Here is a 21,787-nt window from a genome sequence, read left to right on the forward strand (position 1 = left end):
CTGTGTCTGGAAAGGCAGACGTGCCTGGAATTGAGAGGCGTGGGCAGCAAGGCAGAAACAAGTGAGACTGAATTGCCTCATCCTTTTATGGTTTTTCTTCCCAACCCCGAGGAATCTGGGAGGACTTAATGGAAGTTAAGTAAGAATCAGATCAGATAAACTCTGGAGTCCCAGACTGGTGAGGGAGATGAAAGCAGTCGGCACCTTATTCTGGAAGAAAGCGGGCGTTGTCACTGGTCCTTCCAAGGACTTTGGGGGGCCGGGGAGTCGCGGAGGCAGCAATGTCCGTGGGCACGCTGTGTGCCAGGGCTCACCCGCCCCGTCACAGATGTCCGTGCTGACGAGGGAAGAGAGCGCGTGTCCACGTTTAGTCGTGCCCAGGGGACTCCCCATGGGCGTGTGTCGGGCCGCGAGGATGCTGGGAGCTTCTCTGGGGTGAGAGGTGGGCACCCCCCCAGGTCTGGGGTGAGAGGTGGGCACCCCCCCAGGTCTGGGGTGAGAGGTGGGCACCCCCCCAGGTCTGGGGTGAGAAGTGGGCACCCCCCACCAGGTCTGGGCAGTGCCGGCCAGATGCCGACACGCACGCAGAAGCTTCTGTTCTGGAATTTCATTTACCACAGAATTGTTTCCTCACAGCAGATGAATTTCCCTGTTTGCCAAAACAAGTGGCATGGACCCTGGCCACAAGCAAGGTTTTCATGTACCCGGAGCTCCTTCCAGTGTGTTCTCTGAAGGCGAAGAACCCCCAGGATAAGATTTTCTTCACCAAGGCCGAGGACAAGTAAGGGTTTGCTGTGGGGGACAGAGGCCCTGAGGAGAAGACCTGGTTCTCTCTCTTGAGGAGCGTGGGGGCGGCCAGGCGCGTGGTACCCAGCATGGGCAGGGGAGACCAGAGGCCGGCACGGGGTGCTGGGCGGCTCTGCAGTGGGTGTGCTCCAGCGGGGCGGACACTGCTCTTTTTGGGGAACAGAGTGCACTTTGGGGAAACATTTTAACTTGTTTTTTTCCCCATTGTGAAAAAACCCATCTCACAGTACTATTGGAAAACATTTTTCAAAGGAAAAACATTTTTATCCATTATCCTCAGCACCCCATGGAAGTGATTTTCTTTTATTTCTTTTTTTTTTTCTTAAAGTAAGCGCTGCAGCCAGCATGGGGCTCGGAGTCACAACCCCAGACTGAGAGTCATGTTCTACTGACTGAGCCACGCACCCCCCAATGATTTTTCATATAATTTTTGGCAATTTAAGTATAATTTTGTTTTGCTTTTTTTGAGTTAACACCTTGAAATTGTTTTTCAGTGCTCTGGGCTGGAGCGCTGTCCTTCTCGTAGTTTCTGTGTGTTGTCTTCTCAAGCGGTCCTGCACGGCCCTGGGACGGCCCTTTTATCTGCCGTGTTGGTTTTCTCTCTTCTCTGGCCCTGCCGTCCCGCATGTGGCTCCAGCAGGGATCTTTGTGCATTGAGCTTTTTTTTTTTTCTTAAAAATAATTATTTATTTGGCAGAGAGAGGCGCAGCGAGAGAGGGAACACAAGCAGGGGAGTGGGAGACGGAGAAGCAGTCTTTGGAGCTTAACCCTTTGGGTACATTCTCAAGCGTGGGGTTATTTGGTAAAGGTCAGGAACATGTTCGGGCTCCGGGTGCGTACCGGCCAGTGCCGTCTGCGAGCCGCGGTGGCCAGGTCAGGTTGGGACGCGGTCTTGGCCCTGGTCTGCCACGCCTCACGCCGCGCCCAGAATTCCTTTCCCATTTGTTCTGTTGGCCCCATCCTCCTCCCTTTGAATTTCTTCTGTACGACGGGTGTGAAGCACGTCACGATCGGGATTGTTTAGTCGCCTCTGCCCGGTGCCCTCTTCCCACCTGAGCGGGGGCTCCTGGTTGCGTCTTGGTCGCCGTGCTTCCTGGCTGTCGGTAGCCGCCTCAGATCTCTGTCGGGAGCCACTGGCCTGCACAAGAAGGAGGCGTGCAAGCACTGGGGAGTACGCTGCGGGCTGCTCCGGGGAGAGCACGTTCCGCAGAACAGAAGGCGGCGACACTGAGGCCTGGGTCCTTTCTCAGTTTGTTGGCTCTAGGGCTGAAGCACTTTGAAGGAACCAAGTTTCCTAAGCTGCTGATCAGCAAGTACCTCCTCACCTGTAAGACTGCCCACCAGCTGACGGTCAGGATCAAGAACCTGAACATGAACCGGGCCCCCGACAACATCATCAAGGTGCGTGCTTCCCGCCGGCCCCCACTCCGAGGGCCTGGCTCCTGCCGCCGGAGCTGCGTCGCTCCCCTCTGGCCTTTCCAGGGACACTGACTTGTTCTCCTCTGGGTCTCATCTTTTTCCTGTTACAGGAATTTCTCCTAAAAAATGAAATTCTTCCAACCTTTTTTTTTTGAGAGAGAGAGAGATTGGGAGCGAGCATGGGCGGCGTGGTGGGGTGAGGGTCACGTGGCAGGGAGCGGGGAGCAGGCTCCCCGCTCGGCAGGGGCCTGACTTGGGAATCCATCCCAGGACCCCAGGATGTGGACCTGAGCTGAAGGCCGATGCTTGACCACTGAGCCGCCCAGGTTCTCCAGAATTATTCCGACGTTTAAAATACTTCTCGACTTCACGTTTCCCGCCAGCCGCTCCTGTCTTTTTCCCACTAGCTTCGGGAGACACCACTCTGCCATGTCCTTCTCCTCACGTTTCCTATGTAGGTGTGTCTTCAAGGTTAGAAGTGTATACTCCATGGAAGGTAATTCGTTTAAGTGATTCGAAGAGTCAAATGGAGGCGCCGGGGGGCTCGGTCGTTAAGCATCTGCCTTTGGCTCAGGTCCTGATCTCGTCCTGTGATCGAGTCCCATGTCAGGCTCCCTGCTCAGCGGGGCACCTGCTTCTCCCGCTCCCTCTGCCCTGCTCGTGTGTGCTCAGTCTGCCTACCCCCATCAAATGAATAAAGAAAATCTTTAAAGAAAGAGTCCATAGGGGGCGCCTGGGTGGCTCAGTGGGTTGAGCCACTGCCTTCGGCTCGGGTCATGATCTCAGGGTCCTGGGATCGAGTCCCGCATCGGGCTCTCTGCTCAGCAGGGAGCCTGCTTCCTTCTCTCTCTCTCTCTCTCTGCCTGCCTCTCAGTGTACTTGTGATTTCTCTCTGTCAAATAAATAAATAAATTCTTTAAAAAAAAATAAATAAATAAATAAATAAATAAATAAATAAAATCTTTAAAAAAAAAAAAAAAAAAAGAAAGAGTCCATAGTTCTGAGGCTTATTACGAAGAATATTTTTCTCCCTGTTCCGTGCTGAGGTTTGGAGGGGTGCTGTGTCCGCGTCTGCATCTGGATGTGCCTGTTGTTGCCGCCTCTCAGTGCTTTGGATTGAAGCCTTATTTATTTAAAGCACGACACAGACGACAAAGGTTCGGGCCTCCCGCCGCCACAGCCCTGCTGTCATCACGGGCGTCCTCTGCCCCCGGTTTTCCCACTGGAGATGGGATTCAGGCTTACAGTAGAGGCGGGATACGTGTTTGCTACCAGCCGAGCTGTGTGGTGCGGCGTGACTGCTTCGCTGCCGCCGTGTTTCTGTGGAGGTGGTAGTTGTGCGGGGGGAGCGGGGGGGGCGGTCTCGGGAGCTGTGTACTTGCTGTTGGACGCTGGAGTTGGCTGCTGTGCTGGGAGTCTCTGGTCACTGTTCAGACGATGTCGGTGCTGTCATTCTCCGCTTCCTGCGGAAGCCTGTCCCCGGCTCCACTGGCCCGTTCCCTCTAAACGCGTTGCTGTCTCGTCTCGCTGCACCGACAGCTTCTTGGGATTTCTCTCCCCCGTCATCAGGGCTTCGTTTTGCTTCTCTCCCGTGCGTGTGCTCCTGATCCCCGAACCCCCGTCTTTGTAGCTTTTCTCCTTCCTTCTTTTACTGGAGCACATCCTCACGGCGTTCTGGGCAAGAGTGCTTGAGAGACAGGCGTGTGGCTTTAGATCGCCTGTGGGCCCCCCAGTGTTCACGCTGTGTGGACAGGCCCGGAGGCAGCGTCCTAGTTTGTGGGTATGACCACTGTCACCATGGGACACAAGGTCTTACCGTTAACTGGGGGAAAGCTACGTAAGACCTTTCTGTCTTATTTTTGGTATTTCTAATGAATTTGATTATTTAAAATGAAAAGTTTTCAAAAACTTTAAAAGTATAGCCCTTTTCTGCTCTCTACTTTCATTGGGTCTAGAATGAGGGTCGAAATCATTTTTATTAGAAAGTTTTAAGGTTCTTGCTCCATTTTCTTGTTGCTAGTGATTTGATGCCTTGAACCTGTGTGACCTTCCCCTGTCCTGCCACCCCCCAGTACTCCCTGCCCCGGGAGCATATAGGGCTTTTCCTTTTCTCCAGTGTTTTGGGATTTTCTGGTGCTGTGGATGCTTCAGTTTGGGTCCAGTGTGATTAATTTTCCAGTGACTGGGACCCGGTCTCCACGGGCTCTCCCCTAGGTGCTTCCCCCAGTCCTCCCACTGGTCTTCTCTTTCCTCAACATTTGGATCTTTTGGTGTACTTTCTGGGGTGTTACTTTGGCTTTTTCTTCTGACCTTTCTGCTGGGTTAGCTCTGTTTCTCTGGTTGTTCTTTTTCTTTTCTTTTTTTCTTTTTTTTAAAGATTTTATTTATTTATTTACTTGACAGAGAGAGAGAGAGATCACAAGTAGGCAGAGAGGCAGAGAGAGAGGAGGAAGCAGGCTCCCCGCGGAGCCTCTGTCTCGTTGGCCCCGTAACTTCCCCGCACGCGGCTGCTTCATTCTGCGTCTCCGCGCCTCCATCTCCTTTTTAGTTCTGGAAACTTTGGTGCTTTCAGCTTTTCTGTCATTATCTCTCTTACAGGCTTTGACCTTCCAGCACTTCCCTTATTTTCATGGGGTTTTAAGAGGGAACAAGGCCAAATGTATGTGTTTAATCTGTTTCGAACAATAAACGTCGTCTTCGCTCTTCCACCCCTGGAGTATGGGTCGTGTCCCTTTAAGGGTCCCAGTTACTCCCCGTTGGCGGGGCAGCGGCCGCCCCCACGGCTTCCCCCCTGTGGCCGTCCGGCTTGGGCTGCTGCCGCTTCTCTCCTGCTCTCGGTGCAGCTGCTGCTTCACGAGCCCCTCTTGCCCTGCTCTGCCCACGCGTCTGAGCTCTGCAGGAAACTTGTGGTGTGTCGGGACGCCTGTCCCCTTCTGCTCCTCAAGTCTGTGGCCTTGGTGCAGATTCTTGTCCCAAGCGCCAGCTGTTGCCAGGAATCCTTTCCTGGCTGCGTCGTTCACTGCTCAGTCTGAGCCCTGTCCCTCTGCACCTTCTCGTTGTCACCGCCAGTCAGCGCCCCTTGCTGTGGTCTGTGTCCCTGTGCGACCTTGGAGTCTGGCTGTTGTCTCAGTGCCTAAAGGTGCCCGTTGTCCTTGATCCCTGCCATAACCCGGGCTGTCCCCAAGCCCCCGTGTTCTTTCCCTGCCTCCTGCCCTGATGCCCGCGGCTGTTATGGTGCCTGCATTAGTGCTGTGGTTTTTCCTTTCTTCTTCCTTTTTTTTTCGTAAATGAATGAGGTGCTTTAATTACCCAGCATTTGTTCTAATGATTCTTGTTGGCAGCTGCCGCCTGTCCAGCGATTCTGTCCAGACCTCTGCCCCTGAGGTATCAGTTTGTGGCCCCATTTTGGTCCCTTGCCACCATTTTCAGCCCCTCCAGGGCTGGCAGGATGCTGCGGGTCGTGCTCGTAGAGCCTCCACTGCAGCGGCTGGGCGTGAGCTTGTTTCTCTGGCATGGCCTGGAGCTTCAGGTGCCGTGAAGCCGCTCGTGTGTGGGACCAGTTCTTGTAGCGAGCGGGCTTGACGGTGTCCAGCATTCAGGGACTTTCAGCTTCACGGACCCCTTGAGGACAGCTGCTGGAGCTGCGGCCGCTGCTTCCCGTCTTAGCGGTACCTCCAGGCCTCCGCGCCGACCGGGCCTGTCCGGTCCTGCTGCTTGCACCGGCCGTGGCTCCAACGCACGGGGTGGCCACAGGCAGTCGCCCCGGGGCACCCTGGCTCGCGCTCCCGGCTGGGGAGTCTGGCCCTGATGCCCCATGCCCGGACAAATGCCATGGTTTTCTTTTTCTTTCTTTTCTTTTTAAATTTTATTTTTTTATTTGACAGACAGAGATCACAAGTAGATGGAGAGGCAGGCAGAGAGAGAGGGAGGAAGCAGGCTCCCTGCTGAGCAGAGAGCCCGATGCGGGGCTCGATCCCAGGACCCTGGGATCATGACCTGAGCCGACGGCAGCGGCTGTAACCCCCTGAGCCCCCGCAGGCGCCCCATGCCATGGTTTTCTAACTGGTGTTTCTGCTTCTGGCTCCTTCCACGGCTGCGCGGCCGCCTCTAGATGGCTCGTGGGCAGAGCCCATGCTGCACGGCGCGGCACAGAGGCCCCCGCCTTTCCTCCAACTTGTCTCGGGATGTCTGCTCACATTTCCTTGTAGCCAGACCAGTCTTTCTGTGGTTCCTTAAACCTGGTCGTGATTTGGAAGGAGAAGGGTGTCGGCAGCCCCCCCCGCCCCGCCGGCACCAGCCCGCTCTGTGCCACCGGGAGTCCTCTGTAGTCGCAGCTGCGCCAGAAACGTCTGTGTGGTTCGGGAGTGACTGGTGCACCACGTCTGTGTGCGTCTGTGTGCGCTTCTTCCCAGAGAATTTCACGTCTGGCGTGCTCTCCGCCAGCCCGCGCTCCCTGGGAGCCCGACCGCTTCTCGGGCTCGTCTGCTCCGCCTCCGGCGGCTCTGGCGGCCACGGCCGCAGGTGTGGATTCGGGGATGCTTGTTGTCACCTTCGGGAGTCCCGTTGGGCACCGGCCCCTCCCCCTCCCGCTCTGATGTCCTTCGCACTTACTTCCTCAGTTGGAAGCTTCCGAGGGTCGCAGATAGGGGTTCAGGTGTTGTTGTGTAGGAGCAGATCTGAAGGAAGGGCTCCGACCTGCTCCCTATTCTCTGTGCCCGAAACTTCTCCCTGCCTGCTGGTGGCGAGTGTTGCAGAAGCGTCATCAGGATCAAGGGCTTAGTGGAATTGGACGCGCACGGCGTGTTGCCGGTGCTGGTTAAGGTCGTGGCGGGGTGGGGGGGATCAAATCCCCCACGCTTTGCTCCCCAGCCCAGCAGAGGCCCGCATTTCTGGAGGGAATGTGACTCGTGCGTCATTTCTTCGCCCTCAGTTTTACAAGAAGACCAGACAGCTGCCCGTGCTGCTGAAATGCTGTGAGGAGATCCAGCCGCACCAGTGGAAGCCGCCGGTCGAGAGGGAAGAGCACCGGCTTCCGTTCTGGTTAAAGGTACAGCTTCCTCCTCCGAGTGTGTCGGAGGCAGAACGACACTGACCCCTGCCCGCGGCGTTGGGGGCTGCCCTGCACCCCCGGCGCCGTAGCTGTAGGACGGGCCCAGCAGACCGTCCTCTTCCCCTCCTCTCCTGCCGCTTCCCTGCCCTTACAGGACTCTCTTTCCTTTGTAAAGTGGCGGGTGAAACGGAACAGCATTTCTAGAGTGTGTAGTTAGGATGTAGTGTTTGTAGAATTGGAAAACTGCAAGAAAACTCCTTCTTGCAAAGATTTTTCGAGACTGTTATGGAAAGGTCCCTAAAGCCCTGGAAGCCCGGTGGTTTCGTCCCGGTCCTGGGTCAGCGTGTTCTTGTTCTCAATAGGCCAGTCTGCCGTCCATCCAGGAGGAGCTGTGGCGCAGAGCTGACGGGGCCAGAGGGGCAGGAAATGGGACTGGAACCGCCGAGGGCAGCTCAGAGCCAGACCTGGGGAAAGGCAGCTCGGAACCGGGGAGTGAGAGTCCGTACCCACTGCTGTTGCCCAAGGGTGTAGTCCTGAAACTGAAGCCCGTGGCCAACTGTTTCTCCAGGAGGGCCTGGAGACAGAAGCGGCCATCAGTCCTGAAGCCGCTGCTGATCAGACCCAGCCCCTCCCTCCAGCCCAGCTCCACGGCTGGGAAAACACCAGCGAGGTCAGCTCCGTCCGAAGCCCCTCCGAGCAAAATGGTGGTCCGGATTCCTCATGTGCTCCAGCCGGCCACCGTCGTACAGACGGTGCCGGGTGTCCCTCCACTGGGGGTCAGGACCGGCGAGGCTTTCGAGTCTCCGGCAGCACTGCCTCCCACGGCCCCTGAGGCCAGGACCAGCTTCCCTCTGTCTGAGCCCCAGCCCCTGCTCTCCTCTGCCCCTGTGCCCAAGCTAATGCTGCCCTCACTCGCCCCTTCTAAGTTTCGAAAGCCGTGTGCAAAGCCGAGAGCCTCCAAGAGAAAGGGGGCCAAGGCCTCTCTGTGTCTGGAACCAGCGTCCCTCCTCCACCCGGTCCCCGTTATCTTCACGGTGCCCGCCACCACGGTGAAGGTCGTCAGCCTTGGCAGTGGCTGCAACGTGATCCAGCCTGTCAATGCAGCCGTGGCCCAGACTCCTCAGACCATTCCCATCACCACCCTCCTGGTCAACCCCACCTCCTTCCCCTGCCCCCTGAACCAGCCGCTTGTGGCCTCCTCTCTACCCCCGCTCATTGTTTCCCGCAGCTCTGTGAGTCTGCCTGTCCCGTCCACCCCTGAAGATAAGGCCCCGGTGAATGTGGACATTGGTTGTCCCGTGGCTGAAGGGAAAAATGCCTTTCAAGGCCTAGAACCCAAACTAGAACCCCAGGAGCCCTCTCCTCTCTGTGCTCCTGTCTTCCCCAAGGAGGAGCACAGCCCAGGGCCCCCAGCAGCAGATCGCGTGAGCCAGGAAGAGCGGCCAGAGAACCGTGCCTGTGGCTGGGCTCTGGGGAAGGCCGAGGGCGAGGGTGGGAGGCAGGCTCTGGAGCCGCTGCCCCCGGGGGACTTGCAGGAAATGGTCAAGATGGAACCTCAAGACCCTGGGGAGGGTGACTCTAGTGGGTCCTCAGGCCAGGACACCTGTGAGGACATCAGAGAAGAACATTCTGTGGCATTGGACGCTGGCTTCCTCGGGGAGGAGCCGAGTGGTCCTAGCGAGCTGAGACAGCCAGCCTTGCAGCAGCAGGAGGAGGAGAGAAGGGAGCCGGCTAGAGCCGCGCCAGCTTCTCGGGAACCTCGGGATCAGGGAGACTCCGGAGATGGGAGCAGAGGCTCTCCCAAGACGGCTTCTTCCTGCGCCGACCCTGAAGGGGTGCGAGGGAGCCCCCCAGGCAAGTCTGAGGACCTCGCTAGTGCCAGTGGCCAGACGCGGGTGACCCCGGCTGGGCCAGAAGCTGGTGGAGAGAAGGACGGGCCAGAGGACGAGGAGGAAGAGGACTTCGACGACCTGACCCAGGACGAGGAGGACGAGATGTCCTCAGCCTCTGAGGAGTCTGTGCTGTCGGTCCCGGAGCTCCAGGTGAGAGCTGGGCGCGTTCTCAGGTGTCCGCGGACAGGCCGCTGCTTGCTTGCTGCACTTCGGTGTCCTCCTGCCATTTTTGTCGGACTTTGACTGCAGCATGGGGCACAGTTTTGCCGGGGGCGGGGGTTGAGGCGAGAGGGGAGGAAAAGCGTGAACTTCCCCGGGGTGTTCTGCGTGACTCAGTCACTGGAATGTTAGATCGACTCACCTGCGCACAACTTAAACGGCAAAACACGTAGATAGATCATGAGTGTGGACCTCAGCAAGGGAAAACTCGTTGGGGTAGAAGGCGACCTTTCAAAACACATCCTCCCCCACTTGCGGTGGGGCTTGCGTCCCGACTCCGCGCCGGGCCCTGGTGGCCTTGCTGGTGGCCTGGGGCGAGTCGGTGCCAGCCTTGGGGTCATTCTCGGGGGCTTTGCAGGAGACCATGGAGAAACTGACCTGGCTGGCCTCTGAGAGGCGTGCGGGCCAGGAGGGCGAGTCCGAGGAGGACAACTCACAGGAAGAGAACTCTGAGCCGGAAGAAGAGGAGGAAGAGGAGGCAGAAGGAATGGAAAGTCTGCAGAAGGAGGACGAAATGACAGACGAAGCCGTTGGAGACCCTGCTGAGAAGCTGCCGGCCACCTTCGCCTCACCTGGGGCCGCCCCGGAAGCGGAGGCCAGCAGCGCCCCGGCAGGTGAGGGGGAGCCTGGTGTGCGGGGTGGCTCTCAGCGGGCCTCCTTTGTCAGTGCCGTGCTGGGTGGCTGGTCTGAAAGCCAGAGTGAGACTTTAGAGGCAGTCCTCGGGGGCGCCTGCACGCACGCTCCCCTCCCCCAGACAGGTTTGCCTACACCCTTCGCAGAGAAGCGCGCTCAGACCGTCCGGGTGTGACTCTTCCCAGCCGCTAGGTTTGTGTTAGGTTCACGCGAGCCTGTGTGCTGGTTCTCCATCTGTCTGCGGTTCCTCCCCGAGACCTAGTCCCGTGAGAGCCTGGCGGGAGCCTGCTCTCCTGCTCAGGCCCCTTGGCATCAGCGTGCAGTAGCCGAGATCCGCTTCTCACCGCGGGCAGTGCGGCTGTGCCCGCACGGGGCTGGCCTGAACCACGCTTGTGCCTTCCCACCGCGTTCCTGCTGGTTTGTCCTCAGGCCATCCCGGACAGCCAGCGGGATTTGGGTGGCCTGCGTGCAGGTGGCCGGTGGGAGGAACGGGGCTGTGGGTTCAGAGCAACTGTTTGATCGCCTATATTCTCAGGAGAGCGCGGCCGAGCTGCTGGGAAGGGCCGGGGCAGTCAGCGAGTTCGAAGCAAGCGGGGAAGCCGAGCCCGGGCCAGCAAGGACACGTCCAAGCTGCTGCTGCTGTACGACGAGGACATTCTCGAGCGGGACCCCCTTAGGGAGCAGAAGGATCTGGCCTTTGCTCAGGCTTACTTGACCAGGGTAGGCGGGGGCAGCTTCCCACCAGGGCATGTCCCCCTCAAATGCTTCTCTGCCGGGACTGGTGTCGAGAAGAGTCTGGTTTTTAGGCTGCACAGCCGCCCTGCATGCCCCGCCTTTGCTCTCTCCTGGAGTTGCCCCCAGAGCTGCATGAGGGAGATAGGACCCCGGCTTCCGTCAGCCGCGGCGCGTTGTGACTCCTTTTGCGTCACCCCTCAGTTCAGAAAGCGGGGAAAGGTGATGCCACCATCATCAGCGAGAGGGCTGACTGCGGGGTCGGCTGAGAAGCCAGACTGGTGGTGCCCGGCCAGAGAGCAGGCCTCTGCGAAGCGTCCGGTCTTGAGAGAGCTGAGCGCATGTGCCCGGCACTCATCCCTGCAGCGTGACCGTCTGGTTCCTTTACCCCCCTGGGCAGCTGGCTTGCTGGCAGTGATGGTCATGCTTTCTTGTCTGCTGATACGTCATTGACCCCCGTAACGAACGCGTCCTTGCCCCTCCGTGGTGCTGTGCGGAAACGCGTGTACCGGGCGCATTTCAGTGCAGAGTGGAGAGCAGGAGAGAGGCTGGGGCTGTGGGCAAGGGAAAAGCTTGCTGGGTTTTGTGGGGAGGGCCGCAGTCCCTGGGGAATGAAGGCGTTTCAGGGCCTGCTGGCAGCGAAGGCCTGCGCGGGACTCCTGCTCCGTGTCTTCCATGAGCAGATCTGAGGGGCCGTCCGAGGAGCCGCCTCCGCAGTGGGCTTCTGCAGGGGGTTCTGGAGCTCTGTTCGGGACTTCCTCCTCCCGGTCTGCACGGCTCGCTCATCCTGATGGCGGAATGTCTTCCTGCGTAGGTCCGAGAAGCGCTGCAGCACATCCCCGGCAAGTACGAGGACTTCCTGCAGGTCATCCACGAGTTCGAGTCCGGCACCCAGAGGCAGACGGCGGTGGGCCTCTACAGAAGCCTGCAGGCTCTGCTCCAGGACTGGCCTCAGCTGCTGAGGGATTTTGCGGCTTTCTTGCTGCCTGAGCAGGCTCTGGCCTGCGGATTAGTGAGTGGATGCATGAACTCCGGGCCAGGGGGGCTGCTGGGGCCGGGGCCGGGGTTGGGGGCAGTGCCCCCAAGGAGAATGGGCCGACACCAGCCTCGTCTCTTGGCACATCCTGGTCAGATGGCCCTGGTGTCTAGGGTTGTCAGTGCCCCTTTGTTTTCACCGGGGTGATCTTCCCCGGTCTCTCCGGTTCTTATAGTGCAGTGGGAGGCTGTGCCCGTGGTTTCCATGAGAGCTGCAGGTACATCCTGCCCCTTGTAAGACAGGCGGTCCTTCCGGCAGATGCCTGCGATGTGCCCAGGGCGTGGCAGGCAGTTCTCAGTCCTAGGAATGTCGTAGGTAGAAAAGAGTGACGTCCTTGTGCTCATGCAGCTTCCATTCTTTGGGGGAAAGTTGGGTGATAAACAGTAAGATACATACAGTGATGTGCATAAGGGTTAGAGAGTATTTGCGAATGGAAAAATGTGTATGATGCTTCCTAGTGCCAACGCCTCATAGCAAATCCGTCAGGGAGGGGGACCGGGGGCGTGGCTCCAGGTGGGGCCTCGCAATTTCCTCTTGTACATGGTGGTCTGGGGGGCCGCTGTGTAAGGTGATATTCGAGATGTTGGTGAGTACGTGTCCCCGCGCGAGGGACGCCCCAGTTCAGGGTTGAGAGACACGGGAATGGAGGGCCGAGTGAGCTCTGGCCAGCTGGAGGTAGTCCCATGGTCCCAGGGGTGACACGTGCATGCCGGGGCTCTCTCCCCGGAGGGGAGTCAGGGTCAGTCGTGGGCACTGTCTAGACCGTGTCAAGCTGGAGCATCTGACGTCACCACCCTTGAAGTAGTCTCGCGTCTGGAATCTGTCCTTTGTGTCATAGGTGTCTCGGGTTGGTCGCCCTTGCAGCCCAAGGTGCGCGACACCAGGTCTCGGGGCCAGCCCCATGGCTCTCACAGAGGGCCCTGCCCCAGCCACACGCTCTCAGTGCATGGGCGTGGGGCATCCCGTCGGCCCTCGCGGCGCACGTGACGTTCTTGCCTTCTCTCCACTGTGGTAGTTTGAGGAGCAGCAGGCGTTTGAGAAGAGTCGCAAGTTTCTCCGGCAGCTGGAGATTTGCTTTGCAGAGAACCCCTCGCACCACCAGAAGATCATCAAGGTTCTCCAGAGCTGTGCGGACTGCCTGCCCCAGGAGATCACGGAGGTGCTCTTTCCTGTCCCGCTGCCTTTCTGCTGCCCCGTGCCTAGCCTCTTTCTTCCGGGGGACCTTGGAGTTCCGGAGGGGAGCAAGAAGGCGAGGACTTTCCCGGCTTTCCTGAAGCACAAACCCCTGGAGCAGGGGCGCTTGTCTCCTGAAACCGGAGCCTGACCAATCTCTCGGGCTCAGGGATGCCATTCGTGCCTGGAAGGGAAGTTCAGGGAAGGAGGTGGTGGGGCCTGGGGGGGGACTCGCCTGCCCGCTCTGCTCAGGTCGCCGCCAGAGCTGGAGGTCAGGAGGGTGAGGTGCGGAGTGTGGCCATCAGGAATGAAACGTGTTCCTAATCCCCCTCCAGTGTGGACACAGGAGCAGGGACAGGACGCTGGAGACGTCTTCGTGCTCCGAGAGAGGCTTCGTGTCCCCCATGGACTGGGAGTGTAGTTGGGAGTGAGTGGGTTCGGTTTGGGACGGAGCTGGTGAGGCTCCGGACGCGTCATCCTTCCCCTGCCCGCTCCCCGCAGCTCAAGACACAGATGTGGCAGCTTCTCAAGGGCCATGACCACCTGCAGGAGGAGTTTTCCGTCTTCTTTGATCACCTGCGCCCAGCGGCCAGCCGCATGGGGGACTTCGAGGAGATCAGCTGGACGGAGGAGAAGGAGTATGAGGTACCGGCCCCGAGGCTGCAGTGGGGGGGGGGCACGCACCAGGGGGCGCCTGCCCAGGTCTGCGCTGAGGGGCCCCTGCTCCCCGCAGTTTGATGGCTTCGAAGAAGTGGCGCTGCCTGACGTGGAGGATGAGGAGGAGCCCCCCAAGACGCCCGCAGCCTCCAAGAGCAAAAGGAGAAAGGAGACTGGGGTCCAGAGTCATGACAAGGTACCCCAGGTTGTCGGGCGTCACCTGCTTGTCTCGAGCCAGGCCTTGAGTTTCTGGAGCGTTTCTGGGGCGGCGTGGCGCGGCCTCTGGGCCCGAGGCCATGCGGGGCGGTGGAGCGGGCCCAGAGGCCATGTGAGGCTGCATTCGTGGGAGGGAGAGCCCCGCACGGCCGCCCCCGTGGGAGGCAGCTTCCCGGCAGCTCCCTAGTTCGGTGCCACGCCTCTGCCCTTGGGTCGTGACTCCTTCTTTCCTCTGTGTGCGGAGAGAGAAGCAGGCGTCCCCGCTCAAGCAGTTTGGTAGCTGTGAACACTCAGCTGTGGGACGCGTGCGTGTACCTCTCGGAGGTCATGTTCTGGCACCGGGGACATGCCACGGCAAGGCCATGAGCAGATGGCTCTCATTTGCATTTGCCCGGGGTGGGGGCGCCGTGCAGCGGGAGGCTGGCGCTGGGCCCTCGTGTCTCTTCGGTGGCTGTGCTGGGGTGCAGGCCCAGGCGACCCGGGGTCTGCTGGCCTCACCACCCTCTGCTGCTCGCCCGGCGGGACCGTCTCCGCGCCTTTCCTCTTCGATGGGCAAAACTGCTTCTCAGCAGCTCTATAACCTTCGGCGACTTAGTGAATGCTTGGGTCCACCTCTTCGTCGTCCGTGGGGGTCATGACAGTATCAGCGTCTGGGGTCCCTGAACAGAGGGTGGCCCCAAGGGGGCTGGTGGAGGGGGCAGAACCCCAGGCACGGGGACGCAGGAGCCAAGGTGGTTGGTCATCCCAGGGTTGTCGGACTTCAAAATGCCATCAAATCATCTGGGCAGCTGAGCAGCTGGGCTAGGTCAGTCCTCTGTGTTGGTGAGGGCCATGGCTGAGTGTCCCCAGGCCACGGCAAGAGCTGCTGTGCCGAGAAGGAGAGAGGGCGCGGTCAGGGCGGCCTTGCTGCAGTGGCCGCGTCCTCTCTGGACTCCGCCCGCGCTAACCGGCTGCCAAATAAGCCCGGTGTCTTTTAGGAGGCTGAGTGGCCGGACACTGCCAAGGACTGTGCCTGCTCCTGCCGTGACGGAGGCCCCGAGTCCAGGCTGAAGAAGAGCAAGAGGAGAAGTTGCGGCCACTGTGGCGGCAGGGTGAGCGCGGCAGTGGTGAGCGGGTCCTCCCGGCGTGCGGGGCGGGCGTGGGGAGCGGAGAGCGGGGGGCATGGTGGGAGGGGCTGGCCCTGAGGCCTCCCTGCGCGGGGCTGTCTGCGGCCCCCGTTACATGGGGCGAGCGTGCAAGCACCAGATAGAACCCTTTACAAGTGTGTAGTGGATTTTGCTTTTTGAAATTGAAAAAAAATGAACCATTTTAACTGTTTCTCAGATTTTTTTTTTTTTTTAATGAAAGACCCTGAAAGGGTTGGGTTGCTTGGCAGCAAAGATAGAGTGCTTGGTTCTAGTGGGAGGAGCAGACCTTTAAGATTGTCGGTTGACCTGCCAAGGATCGTGGCAGGCTGGCTTCCCGTGGTCAGCGTCCCCCGCCCGCCCCGGATGAAGGCCATGGGGGCACCCTTGACCAAGAAGGCCGTCCCTGCAGGTCTGTGACAGCAAGTCCTACAAGAGCAAGGAGCCCCAGGAGTTGGCAGGAAGCAGTCCCCACCGGGAGGCCAGCAAAGACCTGCAGGAGGAGGCGGCCCGCGAGGAATGCGAAGGCCCGGAGGCGAACCAGGACCAGCCCGGCAGGAGTGCTGGAGGCGGAGGAACACCTGTTCCCGGTGAGTGCTCTGCCCGACGGCCCTGCCTCTGACCCCATGTCCGCTTCAGTCGAACGTGCCTCAAGCTAGAACATCTTTGAGCCCAGAAAGATGAGTCTTTGGCTGGTGGACTGTCCCTTTGCTTACTGACAAGGGATACGGTTCTGTCCAGCCTTGACTTGCTGTGGCCTGTCCTCTGGCAGAATTGGGGGTGCTGCTGTCTGTCACGGGCGTGCCCTTCCCCTGCCCTCCTGATGCGACCCGTGCCCCCAAGGGCTGTCTCGGCAGGTCCCCCTCCCCCCTGCATGGCCCTGCGGTAACTTGGGGTCTTAGGTGCATGTCGACCCTGTGCGTCCCCTCAGAGCTCTGCTCCTCTCCTAGCAGGACTGGCAGTGGGGAGCACTCCGCTGTCCCCTCAGGAAGTGAGTCTTACGGATCGGCTCGTCCTGGGGGGCCCCCGGCCCTATGCGCCGGAGACGACCCAGCTTTCCTCCAGTACCGGAGCCGTGTGCGCCGGGAGGAGCCAGGCCTCCCCTGAGGTCCTCTCCTGCCCTCGGGCGCCGTCCAGGCTTCCAACCGAGGGGGAGGACCAGGAGGCAGTGGGTGAGCCAGAGGCTTCTGTGCCAGCCTGGGCGGCTTCGGAGATGGAGAAATGGCCTGGAACCGTTGAGACCCCTGCTTCCTTCCTGAGCCCTGTTTCCTCAAGGACCAGAGACACGGGGAGAAGACAGACGTCAGAGAGGTCCGACGCTCCAGAGAGCTGGCTGCTGGCGGACACAGCCGCGGTGAGGACCGCAGACAGGACGTCCCCCGTGTGCGACTCTTCATTGGGAACGGACCCCTCAGCGTCTTCATCCACGGCCCCTCGGGGAGCTCTGGCTAAAGACAGCGGAACCCCGGGCAAGGGTCCCGTGGGGGAGCTGCACCCGAAGGCCGCCGAAGCCACGGTGTGTGCCAATAACAGCAAGGTCAGCTCCACCGGGGAGAAGGTGGTCCTGTGGACGAGGTAGGTGGTGGCGGAGGGCACGCGCACAGACTATGGAGCCCATGCGCGCGCCTCCCCCGGGACTAACCGCGGCACGTGGCTTCCAGGGAGGCCGACCGCGTGATCCTCACCATGTGTCAGCAGCAAGGGGCGCAGCCGCAGACGTTCCGCGGCATCTCCCAGCGGCTGGGAAACAAGACCCCCACCGAGGTAGGCGGCTGCGGCCGGCCGGAGACTTGAGCCCCAGCGGGAGCGAGGATGGGCCCGGGCAGGGAGAGCACGGGGTGGCCGAGGGTCCGGACTCACGTGGGCGGGTGGCAGCGGTTCTAGGAGCGCGAGGGCTTTGGACTCTGAGGTAGCGACCCAGAGACTCCATGCCAGGTGTTTGTCGGAGCGCTGGGGTTTAGGGCCAGACGTGAAGCCTCTCGGGTGCCCTCATCTGTGAGAACGCAGCCCTCCCCCCGTTCCCGTGCGGGGCACGTGAGACGTTCACGGAGCGGAGCGTCCCCGTCTCGCCCTAGGTGTCCCACCGCTTCCGGGAACTCGTGCAGCTCTTCCACACGGCCTGTGAGGCCAGCTCCGAGGACGACGACGATGCCACCAGCACGAGCAACGCTGACCAGCTCTCTGACCGCGGGGACCTTCTGTCCGAGGAGGAGCTGGACGGGTGACTGTGGGTGCACGTGGGGGTCACATGCCCTCCACCCGCGCCGGTGCTCCAAGCGGGGGGCGCTTGTACTGTGCCGGGCCGCCGCCCTTGAGCTCAGGATACAGAGCTGTAGGAGCAGGGGCTGAGGACAAGGATGGAGGCAGACAGGGCTGGACGGCTATGCCCACGAAGGCCTTGTTCAGGATCTTTGGAAGCTACGGGGCCTTGGCCCTGGGGAAACAGGGGCTTGGCTCCTTTTCAGCACCCCCATCCCCACGGCGCGTACATACTGTTGAGACCTGATCGCAGTGTTTCTAAATGCAGCGCTCGCCCTTGCCAGTGCGGCCAGGCCATGGCCGAGCCCGTGCACCCAGTGTTTATTGTGACCCAGCAGCCTCCTGTACTGGGAGAACCTTAGTCCGTGAGGCTGTCCCCTCCCTGGTAGCACTGGGCCAGACTGCCCAGCTCCTCCAGCGCCTCCTCCACGTCCGCCTGCTCCACTCCGGCATCCAGGAAGCTGGCCCAGCGCCGCACGTCCAGTGTGCTGAGGTCTCTAGCCAAGTCTCCCAGGGTCTGGCTCAGGGTAGAAGAGGAGCAGAGGGCCCCGAGAACTGGGATGCTCTCCACGGCTGCGGACGGAGAGGAAGGGGAGCCTGCCAGTGGTGTTCCTGCCCTGGGCACTGCTGCACAGACGGGGACGTCTGGGCCTGCAGCAGACCTGGCAGGACTGTGAACCCCGTGACTTCTATGTGCTGTCCCCTTGGCAGACCAGTGCTCCAGAGGATGGCCACTTGCCTCAGGAGCCACTGAGTGAATAAAAGGATGTTGACCTGTGGACTTCAGGGCCTTGCTTGGGGCAGGCATGTGGGGAGACCTCTCCTGAACCTACACCAGCCACCTACCTGCCCCAGGCGGCGAGCCATCCAGAACCAGCCCGTGTTGGCTGAGGCTTGGGGAGAACAGGCGGGGGTACGGGGGGACCACGTTGCAGGGCGCCAGCAGCAGATGGGCAGCGCTGTTGGGAGAGCAGCAGTTGAGGGAGAGGTGGAGGGAGTCTGGGGAGGGGGTGGGGGAGCCAGCCTCCCACTCACCTCCTGACTCTGGGCTCCTGCTGCTGCAAATACTGGGCCAAGACGTCCTCCCCAGTGGTGCACGCGTGGAGTGGGGAAGGCAGAGCTGTCCCCGGGGCGAGCCGGCTGTCAGAACAGAGCCAGAACCGCCTTTATTTAGTCTGTGGCAGTGTGGAAGCGGACTGGGAATTCGTAGGTTCTCAGGCTGTCAGCTGATGAAGGGGGCTGAGCGGCTCATTCTCTTTTTATTTTTACGTGGGGCACATGGAGGAAAAGGCTAGGCTCCCAGGATGTCCAGAGGTTCTCAGGCAGAGAAGGATGGGGGTCCAAAGTCTGACGGGGCTCCTAAGAACCACCGGCCCTCACCTGGTGTGGCGCGCTCCGTCTAGACCCCGCAGTACCACTGACAGGGCAAAGCAGCGCGTCCCACAAGGACCCCCGCATGCAGAGAGTGGGGTCCACGCCGCAGGTCCTCCGAGCTGCACCAGGGCATCAGGAAGGGACTGGCCTGGGACCAAGGGGAAGGGGATGGTTGCTGCTGCCGTCACCACCTAAAGGCAAGGGAGAGCTCAAGTAACTGCTTTTTCTCCGTGCTGACCCGACCCTTCACACAGCTCCGCACCTTCTTCCCAGAGAAGTTCAGCAGATCGGCCAGGTGAGCCATGGAAACTGGCGAGGAACGCAGGCGGTAAGGAACAGTGACTGTGTCGAGGGTTGTAGCCAGCACGGCTGCGCAGTGGAAGGGCAGAGTGGCCTGTAAAGAGGACACCAACGGGCATTTTGCCTTTCGGGTCTGGAGAGCAGAGTGTGAAGGAGAAAGGGTCCCAATTACGAGAGAGGTCCAGATGCTTTGGGACAAAGCAGGGCTTAGCTTGGGCCAAGGCTGAACTAGCAGAGGACAGTGTGCTATATCGTGGCTGAGTTCAAGCCGAAGCTTCGAGAAGAGGGCTGGTAACAGGTGCGATGGCAGGTCGAGAGGTGGGGGGCACGGTCTCTACCTGCCGTCTGAACATAAGCTCGAGCCTTACGTCATACTGTAGGTGAGGGAAGGTGACCGGAGGCTCCGGTCGCAGCCCCAGGCTCCTGCCCAAGGACAAGGGGCAGACCAGAGAGCTGTGAGCGGACATGTGCACCAGGCCGAAAGCTGTGTTCAACAGACGAAAGACGTTTTTCTGGGGCTCCTGGGGGAAAAAGGCGATTGGTTTTGAGTAGCTTTCTCCCTGGGCCGTCATCCCCTGCTTGCTTCCTCTCAGCCCCTGGGACTGCCTTTTCGCCACGCTCTGCTCACCCGGAGACTGTAGGGGCCAGGGAGCAGGCCCCAGGTTATTATTCCCCGTCCTGAATACTCGTCCTGTAGCAACTCTGTGGCCTTGGCGCCTACCCCAGAGAAGCCATTGTGCAGGTCACACAGGATCTGGAAACCCTGGAAGGAGGCAAATGATGACCGACAGGACGAGAAGAGGCCGCTGCCCCTGCCCCTGCCGCCCTACCCCTGCCCCCCGGCTACCTGCAGGAGGCTGCTGCCCCTGCCGCCCTACCCCTGCCCCCCGGCTACCTGCAGGAAGTCACACTCCTCCACATAGAAATGCAGCCTGTCCTCCAGCTCCTCCAGGTACCTGGGCTCCTTCAGGATGCTCTCGCCTTGGCCAAAAGCCTCCAGGCGACCTGCTTCCCTGCCGTGCACGAACACAGTCCTGACTTGCGGGATCCCTGCCCATCACCCCATCCCCCAAGAGCCTGTGTTCAGGGAGGGCAGGGAAGATGGCCTCCAGAGCCTCATTTAACATCGGTGGGGACCCAGTTCCTTGCTGCACAGCCTCCGCAGCCCCCGTACCCATCATGGTTGTACTTGTGAATCATACAGATGCTCCGGGGGTGGAGGTGGACGCGGAGGAAATCAGACCAGACTTGGACGCTGCTCTCTGTGGGGATAAGTGGTTTGGGTGCTGTAGCCGTGGCGAGCGGCGGGGGGCCTGAAGGAAGAGCAAAGGAAAGGGACATTTCTTCGTGTGCAGGTTCTGCTGGGTTCGCCACCCCGAGGTGCCTGGTGGAAGTCTCACCTTTGCCGTTGGGGATGGATCTGACCCTCCAGATACCGTCACTACTCAGCACTCCCTGGGACAAAAGAGAAACGTCGGTATTGAGTTCCAGCCAGTCCAGAGGCAAAAGAGTTCATTTGTTCTCCCTGATTTTGCTGGCTACACCCTACAGCCTCCGTTTGTCCCTGTAGTCACACTTCTTTAGGGGGAAAAGTGCTTTTTCCTAAAATGCCTTTTGAAGCTACTTAAGATGATCAAAATGCTTTTCCTTTTGCTCTGTGCCCCAGTGGGGGGATCAAGCTCTGGCGCTGGGCTAACGCTTGGAGCAGAGGCCCTCACCTCGGCCCTCCGGAGGTCCTGGAGATACGGGTTCTTGGGACAGAGCTCCTCCTTGTGTGTGGTGAGCTTTCCCTGCCTGGAAGAAAACGGAGGCAGGTTGGGGCGGGCGGCTTCCCCGGTTCTCGGGCTTCCCGCCCCGAGGACCACGGTACCAGGCGATCGCCGCATCCAGCTGCGCGTCCCCGTAGAGGCCACCTTCCTGCTTCAGGGAGCTCAGACTACCTGCGGGAACGACAGGCGAGGTTAGGCGAAAGCCTCGCCCTCCCCGCCTTCAGCGCATCCTCCCGGGGGCTCCCGACACCTGCTGCCCACCTCGCTGCGCCCTCCACCAGCCTCGGCCCTCCAAGCCGCCCCGAACACCCAGGCCTCGGGGAAACCCTGGTCTCGAAGGCTGTGGGCTCCACCCCTGCGGCCCCCCGAGGGCCCCGACCCACCACCCGCCGTCCCCGGGCCGGAGCGGCCGGTCCCTGAACCGAATGAGGCTGTGCCGGCCCGGGTCCGCGGACAAGAGCGGACCGAGGCCAGCGGCGGCCCCGCCGGCTCCTCGCTGCTGCAGCCCCGCACGCCCCGCACGCCCGGGCGCAGGCCGACCGCGGCCTCCGCCTCACCCTTCAGATCCATGAGGATGAGCCGCGGCGTGTAGGTCTCCCGGCCGTGCGGCGTCCGGCCCGCCCGGTACAGGACGTCGGGACACAGCTCGGCCGGCGGCGCGGCGGCCTCGCTCGGGGCGCAGAGCGCAGCATCCTGCGGGGGCACAGGAAGGCCCGGCCTCAGCGTGGGGCCGTGGGGCCGCAGGGTCGGCCGACAGCCGCGGGCCCGCGGGGACGGCCGCCCGGAGGCCTCACCTGCTGGTTCCACCAGTGCGCGCCCACGAACCCCGCGAAGTGGCCCAGCTGCAGCGTGAGCACCTCCCGAGCCCCGCCCGCCATGCCGCCTGCCTCCGCCGGGTCGCGCAGCCGCGGCGGCCCACTCGCCGCTCGCCGCCGATTGGTTCGTAGCCACGTGGGCGGGGCCTTGCCCCCCGCACTCTATTGGTGCGCCGGCCTCTCCTCCCCCATCAGAGAAGCGATTGGTCGGGCGTCGGAGGCCCCGCCCGTGCCCCGGGCGGCCTGCGTCGACGGCTCGTTATGGGGAGGGCTCCGAGGGGCCGGAAGGGGCGGGGCGGGGCGGGGCGGGGC

The 21,787-nt window shown here is 60.9% G+C and overlaps 2 protein-coding genes across 54 annotated transcripts in view; one reads left to right on the forward strand and one right to left on the reverse strand.

Moving 5' to 3' along the window:
* Positions 1-17,998, forward strand: part of GON4L (gon-4 like) — a 62,921-nt gene extending 44,923 nt beyond the window's left edge. For 11 of the 50 annotated variants that reach the window (XM_082703274.1, XM_082703266.1, XM_082703273.1 and 8 more), the window contains 15 exons: positions 637-781; positions 2,058-2,208; positions 7,157-7,273; positions 7,639-9,318; positions 9,746-10,001; positions 10,556-10,740; positions 11,567-11,764; positions 12,804-12,947; positions 13,463-13,606; positions 13,695-13,814; positions 14,812-14,940; positions 15,371-15,548; positions 15,912-16,533; positions 16,620-16,722; positions 17,034-17,998. In XM_082703274.1, the coding sequence (XP_082559400.1) occupies positions 637-781; positions 2,058-2,208; positions 7,157-7,273; positions 7,639-9,318; positions 9,746-10,001; positions 10,556-10,740; positions 11,567-11,764; positions 12,804-12,947; positions 13,463-13,606; positions 13,695-13,814; positions 14,812-14,940; positions 15,371-15,548; positions 15,912-16,533; positions 16,620-16,722; positions 17,034-17,183 (4,322 nt within the window). In that variant the 3' untranslated portion in view covers positions 17,184-17,998. Of the gene's footprint in view, positions 1-636; positions 782-2,057; positions 2,209-7,156; positions 7,274-7,638; positions 9,319-9,745; positions 10,002-10,555; positions 10,741-11,566; positions 11,765-12,803; positions 12,948-13,462; positions 13,607-13,694; positions 13,815-14,811; positions 14,941-15,370; positions 15,549-15,908; positions 16,534-16,619; positions 16,723-17,033 lie in introns of all 50 variants that reach the window. The other 39 variants (XM_082703279.1, XM_082703306.1, XM_082703283.1 and 36 more) reach the window with 7 other exon arrangements.
* Positions 15,141-21,727, reverse strand: MSTO1 (misato mitochondrial distribution and morphology regulator 1). Of its 4 annotated transcripts, none has more exons than XM_082703401.1 (14): positions 21,455-21,727; positions 21,218-21,353; positions 20,762-20,831; positions 20,610-20,685; positions 20,292-20,346; positions 20,066-20,204; positions 19,787-19,904; positions 19,520-19,654; positions 19,260-19,412; positions 18,854-18,985; positions 18,598-18,782; positions 18,253-18,357; positions 18,064-18,176; positions 15,141-17,790 (listed from the first exon to the last, which is right to left on the reverse strand). In XM_082703401.1, the coding sequence occupies exons 1-14, from the start codon at positions 21,536-21,538 to the stop codon at positions 17,576-17,578; spliced, it is 1,716 nt and encodes a 571-aa protein (XP_082559527.1). In that variant the 5' UTR covers positions 21,539-21,727; the 3' UTR covers positions 15,141-17,575. The 4 variants fall into 4 exon arrangements, with proteins under 4 accessions (XP_082559527.1, XP_082559529.1, XP_082559528.1 ...); XM_082703403.1 differs by having other exon boundaries at positions 20,066-20,153; positions 20,328-20,346; positions 21,455-21,590; XM_082703402.1 differs by having other exon boundaries at positions 20,066-20,153; positions 21,455-21,590.
* Positions 21,728-21,787: the final 60 nt, after the last annotated feature.

The sequence above is a fragment of the Mustela nivalis genome (assembly GCF_964662115.1).
Source record: "Mustela nivalis genome assembly, chromosome: 16".
Classification (NCBI taxonomy): domain Eukaryota; kingdom Metazoa; phylum Chordata; class Mammalia; order Carnivora; family Mustelidae; genus Mustela; species Mustela nivalis.